Below are 12376 nucleotides of genomic sequence, written 5' to 3' on the forward strand. Positions count from 1 at the left end.
CAAAATCAGGAGATGCATGAGAAAGATGGTGAGGTGTGTGTTTATACATGTCATGAAATACATGACCTGCAGCTTCCCTGATCTCAATTTCACCCTCAAGCTTACGTTTAAGACTCATACTTTTTCTTTTTTATTTTTTTATTTTTTTTATCTTTATATCTATATTTAAATTATTGAGCTACACCAATTTATAAGGGAACCAATATTTCACTATTAAATGATTAACATTATTGCCCAATAGCTACTAACCACTACAATCACGTTTTGTTCCTTTTCAATGCACGTTTTTATTTTGATGCGTACATTTTTTATTATTAATATATATATATATATAATATATATATAAATATATAAATATATATATATATATATATATATATATATATATATATATATGTATATATATATATATATATATATATATATATATATATATATATATATATATATATATATATATATATATAAAAGTTAAAAAGATAGGTAAAATGTGGAGAAGATTTCAAGAAAATTGGTGGATCAACACCAAAAATAAAAATGAAATTAATTTAGCGGAATGAGTTAAAAAGGAAAATAATACTAATTCTTTGAAATAAATAAAGTATTAGGAATTTGAAATTATTATATTTTAAAATCTTTTAGGTGCACAAGGTTCGTTAATACCAATGTATATATTATTGGAGTGGAAGAAAACGAATGAATTATCGTTGTCACGTCCTCCCTCTACCTATTTAATTTCCACCTAATGATCCAATAATTCTCAGTAATCTAACCTTACAACTTCTTAAACCCTTTTAATTTTATCAATTTCACTTATTTATTGATCTCACTTGATATATTCAATACAATTTATATTTACACTTTATTAAAAGAGGCGCAAATTCAAAGAGACGAAGGGATTTTATCTTTGATTTACTTTTCTCAAGACTTTAACGACCCGTTTGGTAATGAAAATATAAAATTAATGTAATTTTGGTTGAAAAATCATTTATCTACCATGATGGGTCATGCTTGTCTAACTTCAATCATCTCATTTTCTTCAAAAAAATTCATTCCAATGTGTTATCATTGGGAGAGATGATATTAGGTGGTAAAGGAAATTTAAACAAAATGACACTTTTGTAATCAAAGTTCCATATCGTTTCATTACCATGGGAATGATATGGAACTTTTGATGAAATTTTACCCTATAAGTTATTTCATTACCATTACCACCATTTAATACCACTAATCAAACGAGTCGAAATTTTTCGTTTCATCCTTCTAACAAATTTATAATTCGATTATGGATTCGAACGCGGGTTCATAACTAATATAATTCTGGTTGATGATATAGTAATTTGGATCCATGTCGATTTTAGTAATACAATCAAGTGTCAAATTCAGTCGGATTAAATGGAACTCTCAGAATCAAACTATATTTGACTAGAGGTGTTCATTCGGTTGATCGGGTCGATTTCGGACGGGTGTTATTCGGTTCGGTTGCATTTCAGATCGGTTATTTTTCGGCTGTTTGTTACAACGGGTCACACTCGGGTTGAGTCGGTTAGTCACGGTTCGGTTAGAGATCGGTTATTCAAGTTATCGGGTTAGCATCAGTTCGGTGTCGGTTGAAGTTCGTGTCGAGTGTCAATCGGTCTCGGGTTGTCATCGATTACTAATTGGTTTGGTTTTTTCGGGTACAGATCGGGTTCGAGCTTTATTTTTCGAGTAGTTATCGGTTACGGATAACTATTGATCGGGTCAATATCGAAATAAGTTAATAGTCAGGTTTTTAATTGATGTATGCTCATTTACTACAAAAAATAATTACCGATTTTTTTATCAGATATAACAGATAGGGGTGTCAAACAGGTCGGGTTGGGTCATTTTCAGGTTCGGATCATATAAAAATGGGTCAATAAACCCTTAACCTGAACCTGACCCATTTAATTAATGGGTCAAAAATTGAAACCCCGACCTGATCTGTAGCAGATCGGATCAACCTGCTAATGACCAATTTAACCTACTTTTTTTTTAGGTCATTAAATTCATATATTTCAGGTCATTTGACCCATTTAACCTTAATTAAAAGGCTTCCTCCAAAAATAAACGTATGCCACTTAATGCAGCGAGCACACGGTATTCTTTAGTAAAAGGCAAAAGAATAGTTCGCTTTGTGCTCACGGCGTGACTGCGTAAGTTGGTATGAGATCTGTGGAAGTGATTTAAAGGATTTTTCTTTTATTAGTATCTTTCATAGCCGATGTGGGACAACTTCCTTTGTTATTGAAAGTCATCTTCAGCTGACAAATCCCACTGACAATTTCTTCTTGCTGTGATGCTCTCGTTCTTCTTGCTGTTTCAGACATTAAGCGCGTGTTCTTGCTTCAAAACCCACGACTTTAAGGTACAATTTCTTCAAAACCGACATTAGGGCTTAGTTTTTTAATGTATGTTTACTAATTTTGTTTTTGTTTTTCATTGTAGGTTTCGTTGTAGGTTACATAACCCACGAATTCAAGAAAATTTCTTAAACATTTAAGTTTTGCAAGTTCATTATTTTTATTTTTTTACTTGTAATTTAGTACTAAAGATATCAAATTTAATTTTTTAAATGGATGTTTACTTGCAAGTTCATGATGTTTGTGTTGTTTGTAGTAAATGGGCATTATTGATATCATTTTTGTTGTTAGTAGATAATTATTATTTTGAATGTAGTTAATTGTTATTTTGAAAATTTATATTCTACCTATTTTTATTATTAGTTTGTTAATTAGGGCTAATTTTGGGATGTATTATTTTTAGAGTTAATTAGGTTTAGTTGAATGAATGTTTTTATTAATATATACATATTATTATTAGGATTAAGTATATAAATATTTTGATTTATGTACTTTGTTTTCAATTTAATCACACTTAGGATGACGAAAGATCGTTCTTGGAAGTATGGAAGCATTGAATCGTCAGAATTTATTGATGGTGTATTAGAATTTTGTAGTATTGCCGTTGAACATTAAGTTAGGACGGGGGGAGTTGGTTTTTATTGCCTATGTGTCAAGTGTGGCAATGTATCATAGGTAGATAGTGTTGATATCTTTAGGGAGCACATGCTTCGACGTGGGTTTAGGCCTCAATATCATGTTTGGGTTTAGCATGGTGAGGAGGGAGTTTACAAAGAAAAAAGTGTTGTTGAGGATGTCAATAACGTGGATGTCAATGAGGATGTAATGATCGTGTTGATGGGTATGAGACAAATGAAGAGAATGTCGATAAGGATGTAAATTATGTTGATGAGATGATGGAGGGAGTTGAGGATGAGTTAGAAAAACGTCCTCGTGTTTTTGACCTGTTGGCAGAGGCTTCTTAAAAGCCTTTGTACCCTGGATGTACAAAGTTCACTAAACTAACTGCCGTGTTGACAATTTTCAACATTAAGTCAAAGTTCAATTGGAGTGACACTAGTTTCACAGTGTTAATAAAAGTGTTAGGTGAGATACTTCCTGAGGGAAATGAACTTCCAAAGTCGACATATTATGCCAAAAAGCTCATGTGTCCTTTCGGCTTAGAGTACCAGAAGATTCATGCGTGTTCGAATGATTTTGTATTGTATCGGAATGAAAATGAGAACTTAAAAGAGTGTCCTTGGTATGGGTTATCGCGTTACAAGCGTAAAGGGGTTGGGGATGCTAAAGGGCCCCCGGCTAAGGTATTGTGGTATCTTCCAATAATACCTTGATTCAAGCGCTTGTTTTCTGTAAAGAAAGATACATTAAATTTGAGGTGGCATGCAGATAGGGTGAAGAAAGGTCACTTGCTCACACATCCATCTGATTCTCCGGAGTGGAAGAGTATTGATAGGTTGCATAAGACATTTGGGGACTGTGTACGGATGGAATGAACCCATTTGGCAATCTTAGTTCTCAACATAGTACTTGGTCGGTACTATTAGTGATCTATAATTTGCCACCTTGGTTGTGTATGAAGCGTGTGTACATTATGCTTTCGCTTCTTATCTTGGGTCCTAAACAACATGGCAATGACATAGATGTATATCTTGCACTTCTCGTTGAGGATTTGAGAAAGATGTGGGATGAAAGCGTTTTCGTGTTTGATGCTCATGCTAATGAGGAGTTCACCTTGCGTGCAATGCTCTTATGCACCGTTAATGATTTTCCAGCATATGGAAACTTATCAGGGTATAAGAACAAACGGAAGAAAGTATGCCTAATATGTATTGATGACATAGAATCCACGTGGATTCCTAAGTGCAAGCACGTATTCATGCACCATCAAAAGTTCCTCCCACGAGACCACCAATATCATAAGAAGAAAAAGATGTTCAACGGGGAGGTTGAGAAACCTGTAGCTCGTTGACCTTTGACCGGTTATGAGGTTTACAAACAGCTTAAGGGAGTTGAAACTGTATTTGGTAAAACAGGGCAAGTGCAAGGGGGTGAAGGCCGACTATGGAAAAAAGAATCAATCTTTTGGAAGCTTCCATATTGAAGAGATCTACAGGTTAGGCATTGTCTTGACGTTATGTATATAGAGAAAAATATATGCGATGCCATACTCGGGACACTCATGAACATTCCGGGTAAGACAAAGGATGTTAAGGCCGTGCGAGATTACTTTGAATGTAAGGGTATTCGTCTGGAGCTATAGCTACAGGTTAAGGTGAGTAAGAAAAGAAATAGAGTTAATAAAGTTGGTGGCATTAATAAGGGAAAGGGCAATAAGAATAAGATGAGTAATGAAAAAATTTATTTGCCCAGCTTGATACACATTGCTCAAGGAAGAAAAGCGGACATTTTGTGAGTCTTTGTATGGAATTAAGGTTCCTTCTGGGTACTCATCCAACATTAAGAGATTTGTGACCCTAAATGTTGAGTTGAAATTGGGAAGCATGAAATCTCATGATTGCCATGTATTGATGCAAGTGTTCATACCAATTGTAATCCGTGGAATACTACCAAAACATGTGAGATATGCTATTACCGAGCCATGTTAGTTCTTCAACACAATTTGTAGTAAAGTTCTTAATCCCTTTAAGCTTGATGCTCTTCAATTTGACGTGATTGTAACTTTATGCAAGTTTGAGATGTATTTTTCACCTTCTTTTTTTGACATAATGGTTCATCTTATTGTCCATCTCGTTCGTGAAATCAAGCTTTAGGGTCCAATTTTTTTAAGGTGATGTTATCCTTTTGAAAGGCACATGGGAGTTTTACAAAACAAAGTGAGGAATCCAGCACAACCAAGGGGGGTATGATTTAAGACTCTATGAGCGATGAGATTAGTAACTTCATAGTCGAGTATATGGCCATGGCAAAGCATATTGGACTTCCCACCTCTCGACATGGAGGAAGGCTTGAGGGAAAAGGAAAAATTGGCTCCAAATCGATCACACCTCCTCGAGACAGTCTTCTACAAGCACACTTGTATATGTTGCATATCCTTTTTTGAATGAGCATTTTTTGATATATTGCACACCAAATATCCTTCTAAAGGGGATAGGGCATTAATGCAGTTGCATAATATGTTGATTGGTTTAATAATCGAGTAATATGTGAAGAACTCAAGGGTGTATTTGAAACTATTAAGTTGTTAGCTCTTGGTCCTCTTGATGATGTCAACAAATATGAGGGTTACGATGTCAATGGGTTTACATTTTGGACTGAGGGTCAAGATAAGAAGTCATCTTACCTGCAAAATAGTGGGGTTTCTATTTTGGTGTCATCTATATTTTACGCGAGTGCCAAGCATCAATCGCTGGTTGATGCTAAATTGGTATACTAGGGGCGGGTACATGAAATATAGGAGCTTGACTACTCTAGTTTCACTATTGGTCTTTTCAAATGCAAGTGGGTAGACAGTAATCGCAAATGCGTAAAAAACGATGACCCTTGTGGATTCACTCTTGTAGACTTAACTCGTTTGCGTGATAGTGAGGAGCCATTTATACTAGCCACACAGGCCAAGCAAGTATTCTACATTGTATACTCGTCTGATAAAAAATGGTCTATTGTTGTACCGAAAAAAAGAAGTATCCTTAGTATAGGTGATATTGAGGATGAGGAAGAAAATGATGCTTTTGAAGACTCCTCTGCCCTTTATCAATCCAAAATCCGTGGATGAAGATGATGTAGATGTTGGTTATATGCATGTAGATCACACAGAAGGAATACATTTGAATTAAGTGATTCACAAGGTATGAAGTATTTATACTTTTTTGACACTTTCTTGCTTAAATTAGTTCAAACTTGGTTTGCTTGGCAAAAAACTTGACACACAACACTATTTGGTATATTTTATTGTTTTGAAATGGTTAGAATTAAAAACAATAGTCATATGCTTGAAATTACGTGCTAAATTGCGTTTTTAATGTTTTTTAAGCTTTTTTGGCACTTTTTCGCATAAAGTAGTTCAAACTTGGTTTGTTTTGCAACAACCTTGGCACACAACACTATTTGGTAATATATTATTTTGTTGAAATGGTTAGAATCGAAAACAATAGTCATATGCTTGAAATTACGTGCTAAGTTTCATTTTTGAGGTTTTTTAAGCGTTTTTTGCACTTTCTCGCATAAAGTGGTTCAAACTTGGTTTTTTTGGCATGAAACTTGACACACAATACTATTTGGTATATATTATTGTGTTGAATTGGATAGAATCGAAAAAATTAGTCATATGCTTGAAATTACGCGCTAAGTTGCGTTTTTGGCTTTTCTAAGCGTTTTTGGCACTTTCTCGCATAAAGTGGTTCAAATTGGTTTGTTTGGCACGAAACATGGCACACCACACTATTTGGTATATATTATTGTGTTGAAATGGTTAGAATAAAAAACAATAGTCATATGCTTGAACTTACGTGCTAAGTTGCGTTTTTGAGGTTTTTATACGTTTTTTGCACTTTCTCGCATAAAGTGGTTCCAACTTGGTTTGTTTGGCACGAAACTTGGCACACCACACCATTTGGTATATATTATTGTCTTGAAATGGTTATAATCGAAAACAATACTCATATGCTTTAAATTACGTGCTATATTACATTTTTGAGGTTTTTTAAGCTCCTTTGGCACTAACATCTATTTTTTCTTAATGCTTTCGACAGGATAATCGCATTAATTGCGGCTATTACATTCTCAAATATATTAGGATCTCTTACAAACCGTGAAGAATGTTGGAGTCGAAAATATTCATGCGGTATGTATATGTTACGTTCTTAAATTCTAATATTATATATATATATATATATATATATATATATATATATATATATATATATATATATATATATATATACATATATATATATATATACATATATATATATATATATATATATATATATATATATATATATATATATATATATATATATACATATACATATATATATATATATATATATATATATATATATATATATATATATATATATATATATATATATATATATATATATATATATATACATATATATATATATATATATATATATATACATATATATATATATATATATATATATATATATATATATATATATATATATATATATATATATATATATATACATATATATATATATATATATATATATATATATATATATATATTATTAATATTGGTAAAATCTAATGTATAAGTATTATATAAAATTTTTAAATTATTTCATATAATATTTTGGGTTTTTATACGACATTCTAAGGGAAACACGCACTTTGACAAAAGGAGAAATCCGCGAATTGAAAGACAAGCCGTGCACTCTCTAATTTAAGTGTTTGGTAGTGTAATTAGTTTAGACTTTGGACTTTTTTATATGTATATACATATAGTTAACTTATTGTTAGATTTTATTATACATATAATTTTGCCATTGTATATTTGTTTATTTTAATGATCGAGTGTATATTAGTGATGAATATATGGTGATTGTTTGTTGATTGCAACTCTATACATTAGAAATGAATTAGCATTGGATTATTAATAAAACGAAAGAAACGAAAAAAAATGATTGTTTGTTGATTGCAACTCTATACATTAGAAATGAATTAGCATTGGATTATTAATAAAACGAAAGAAACGAAGAAAAAATAATCACTATATGTTGCGGTTCTTGGAAAACAGCAGATTATAGTGTGTTTTTTGATTTAAAAAAAACGCACTATATGCTGAGGTTCTAGGGGAACCGCAGCATATAGTGTGTTTTTGTGTTGCGGTTTTAAACCGAAGTATTTTGAAAAGCGTATCTGTTACTACAACTAATTTTTGGGGTGGAAATGGTGGCATATGGTGACCAAAAAACGAAGCATTTGATGTTTTTTCCACTAATGAAGTAAGCACAACTATTTGGTTAGGTCGTACGTATTTATTTGCTTGCTATATTCTTATTTAATTGTTTAAAAAACTGGTTGAGGGAAATTTATTAATGAGAATTCTGTGGCTGAATAAGAGCCGGTGCAGATAGGTGGGGTGGACGATTTCGACTCAATAAATTATATACGTATGTAAATTGATGATTTGATATAATTCTTATACAAAAATGATTGACATGAGTTTATCATTTTTGACCAAAAAAAAAAAAAAATCTCAAGCATTCGATAATTATGAGCGGCAGCCAACTAAATATAACCGTTAAATTAAGAGGCATTTAAAATTTATTTATTTTTTGGCCTTGAAATTTCCAAAAACTTGATCATTTGATGATGAAAGACAATGGTGTATCAAAAAATAAATAAATTCTTGTATTGTACAATGGTAATTTATTAAGTTTATTTTATTAATTTTATTAATTTTATTTTATTTATTATAATTGTTAAATCAAATATATGGTCTTTTTTAGAAAATAAGGAACATATTATAAATACAAAAAAAGTGATATATCATATGAGAAAAAACTGTTCTCATGCTCCTCTAAAACAGAGAGAATAGGATACACTAATAGAGCAAACATAAATCCGAATTAATATCATTACAGACCGTTAAGCGTCTAAATCATAGATAACAATTTTGTCTATAGTGAACGGTGTATCTAAAACTCTAAACACTAGTGGAAAAAAAAATACTATCTACAAACTCATTTTTTTCGCTTTTAATATAGATATAAAAAATCATATTAAATATTATAATAATATTAACACACCGCTTTTGACTATGATTGTAATTCATTGCATGCTTATAGTCATTAAAAAAATTTACTAAAAAAAACAAATATAGCTAATAAAAAATGATAAATTAAAAATAAAGATGATTAATAAAAACAAAAGGGAGAAGGTAGACTTGAATCTAGTATCCTGGAAGAAAACTAAATTGCGTACGTACGTATCCCAGAGGAATCAAAGCCCATATAGTTCTATTATACCTTATATATATATTTGTTGGTTGTTGTTAGATTTTTGAGTAATCCTAATCTTCATCTTTGTAATCTTCTACTTGGTTTGATATCTTCACTACCTCTCCTCCTAATAATGTCGATGTATCTATTGTCATACTTGGAACATCATCATCTTGATCATCATCGTTCTTGAGTACTTGTGTTCAGACAATAGTATTGGTAATTTTATTTATTTTTTTTCCTCCATTCTGAAATATTAAAACAATTAGGTCAAATTAAATCATACAGTGTTGTTGATCACTCCGAAGTAAGTGGTTCCTCTTCATCATCATTAATTTCAAGTGCTTTTTCCACTTTATTTGCATAATCATCTAATTCTTAATGATACTCTTCTGGATAATTTGGCTCATAATTACTAACCGCAATGATGTTGATTCCATGGGAGTGGAAGTACCCATTCGTTTGGAGCTTGATCTTCCTAATAATTTTTCCACCTTACTAACCTGTTTTGCGGCTTTTTTTTAAAAAGGAATACATATTGACATTGTTAAATTAAAGAAATAATTTAAAAAATTAAGAAATTAATTATGTAATTCAAAAAATGATTGCATAATTAAGATCCTATTTATTTCACCTTAAACAATAAGTAGTCAATAAATTAATTTATCGGATATCTCTCGGGGAAGGTCCCATCGTCATTCTCAAATATGGTATTTGACGCAAATAAAAAAAGTAAATGGTATATGGTGAATTATTAATTTACCACAAATGGCACACTGGCAGTTGTCATTAATGGTATTCTGTGCTAACGGACGTAAACTCAATGATATATGGTGAATTAGAATATTTTATGTGGTATATGGTGAATTTCGAAGAAACTCAGTAATATATCATGAAATATCCGTTAATTTATTTTTCTCTCATCCACTCTACCTCTTTTTTTTTAAGGCTCTTGATACCCGGTTGAGATTATAAGTCGAAAAAAGAGCAAAATTTGAAGAAGTTTTGGCATAATTATGGCTAATAATGCCGCCTAACAAAGAACATTAATCAACATTACCAAATTAGATGATACATGTAGGCCACTATCAGTCTATCACAGTCTTTCCCAAATAATAAGAGCCAAACACTGTTGATATCTAACTTAAATGAAACGTTATATTATATATATATATATATATATATATATATATATATATATATATATATATATATATATATATATATATATATATATATTTTTATTATAATTTTTTTAAATGTTTTTAATGAGTTGTTTTTGTATCATTTTTCTTTCCCATGAATTGTTTCATTTGGTTATACTCTTTATCTAATGCACTTATTAATCCTAAATATTTCTAAATGTGCATGATTTATAATAATAAAAAAATTAATGAATAAAATTTACATTAAAACGAATCAAATAAAATCCTACTTAACTATATTTTAACATATAGATGAAGAATAAAACACAAATTAAGAGTGATTGATACATAGTATCAAAAATCAAATTAAATAATTGATGTGTAGTATTTTGTACTCCTCCTCACAAAAATTCCTGACTCTACCTCCACCCATTTAAAGCTTATTTTATTATATATACACGCTAGGGTGAAAGTTATACGGATAAAATCCGTAAACCAAATCAGTACAAAAAAGAAATAATGTAGTTTTGATTTTCTATTTGGATTGAAATTTTAAACCGAAATATTTTGGTTTGGGTTTAAAAGCCTACTAAAAATCGAAAATCAAAATTTTGAACCTAATTAAAATAGAAGCTCACTTTCACTTTACTTGACAACACTAAAAAAAATCTTAAGCGCACTTACAAACAATATAAGCCTTAAAGCAACTATTAAAGTTTAATATGATTTGGTTTAATTTGAATTTGAATTCAAAAATCGAAATTCAAATTTTATTTAATTTGACATAAAATCCAAATCGCGCAAATTGTCATCAATCCGATCTTTTAAGAATTATATATAATAATAATGTTTTGACATTATTCTTAATATTAATACATAATTTTAAGAGTTTTTAATTATAATGTTATTTTTAATTAACAACTATTTTTAATTCTAATTTTTGTATTGTAAATAAGGTATAATTAAAAATTTTAATCATTTAACTTGACTGAAATCAAGCTTACCATTTTTTTTTCTTAAAAAAAAGTGTATTTGAAAAATCAAAGTTTCAAGAATTAATTTTTTTCTTACTATTATTATTCATCAAGAAATAAAGTTTAATTAAAAATCAAAGTTTTTATATGCAATACTGTTTTGGTATGATGTGGCATATTCTTTTATTAGTTTAATATGATGTATTGTTAAACAAAGTCACCAACTATTTCTTTTTTATCAATGCATATATTAGTTAGAAATTTACAAACAATGGTGGTAAAATTCTACTCCTATCACCCCCCTATTAAGCTAAGTGTAATAGCTTTAATTACTTGCCAACCTTTGTTGAATTTTGGAGCATTTCTAGTAGTATAAATAAGCTACTCATCAGTTGCATTTTCCTCATCCCACCACAACATTCTTGAGTAGTAAAGCAAAAGTGAGAGCAATATTTTAGAGTGAGTTATTGTAAGAATAAGAGTGAGCTACTACAATATAATAATAGTATATATATATATATATATATATATATATATATATATATATATATATATATATATATATATATATATATATATATATATATATATATATATATATATATATATTGTAATCTTATATGTTTTTAGTGATATTATTTTTACTTTAAGCATTAGTTGTTCAATATCACTCTAAATTTTATTGTCCACATTATTATTTTACTATACTTTCCACATAAATATACCTCGAAATTCTCTACATGTATGATTCCTTAATAATTACATAATTATAAATACTAGCTTATATTTCATAATATAAAAAGTTTACGAGAAAAAAATTTAGAACTCGATTCTCATTTAGCTCACATTTTCGATCGGTCTAAAATAAAAAAAAAAGTGTATAATCATGAGTCTAAGACGTAGGCTTGAGTAAAATGGAGATAAGATCAAGTGCA

The 12376-nt window shown here is 29.9% G+C and overlaps 1 protein-coding gene and 1 non-coding gene across 2 annotated transcripts in view; both read right to left on the reverse strand.

Annotated features, from left to right (window-relative positions):
* Positions 1 to 141, reverse strand: part of LOC130824601 (MLP-like protein 43) — a 3972-nt gene extending 3831 nt beyond the window's left edge. Inside the window, exon 1 of the mRNA XM_057689670.1 lies at positions 1 to 141. This exon is cut by the window's left edge and continues 72 nt beyond it. Within this exon, the coding sequence (XP_057545653.1) occupies positions 1 to 118 (118 nt within the window). The 5' untranslated portion in view covers positions 119 to 141.
* A 1917-nt stretch (positions 142 to 2058) lies between these two features.
* On the reverse strand, positions 2059 to 2175 carry LOC130824665 (U5 spliceosomal RNA). The gene has a single exon (XR_009046757.1). It is a non-coding gene; the product is annotated as a U5 spliceosomal RNA (small nuclear RNA).
* Between the last annotated feature and the right edge of the window lie 10201 nt (positions 2176 to 12376).

Source organism: Amaranthus tricolor, chromosome 9, assembly GCF_026212465.1.
Source record: "Amaranthus tricolor cultivar Red isolate AtriRed21 chromosome 9, ASM2621246v1, whole genome shotgun sequence".
In the NCBI taxonomy this organism is placed as follows: Eukaryota; Viridiplantae; Streptophyta; class Magnoliopsida; order Caryophyllales; family Amaranthaceae; genus Amaranthus; species Amaranthus tricolor.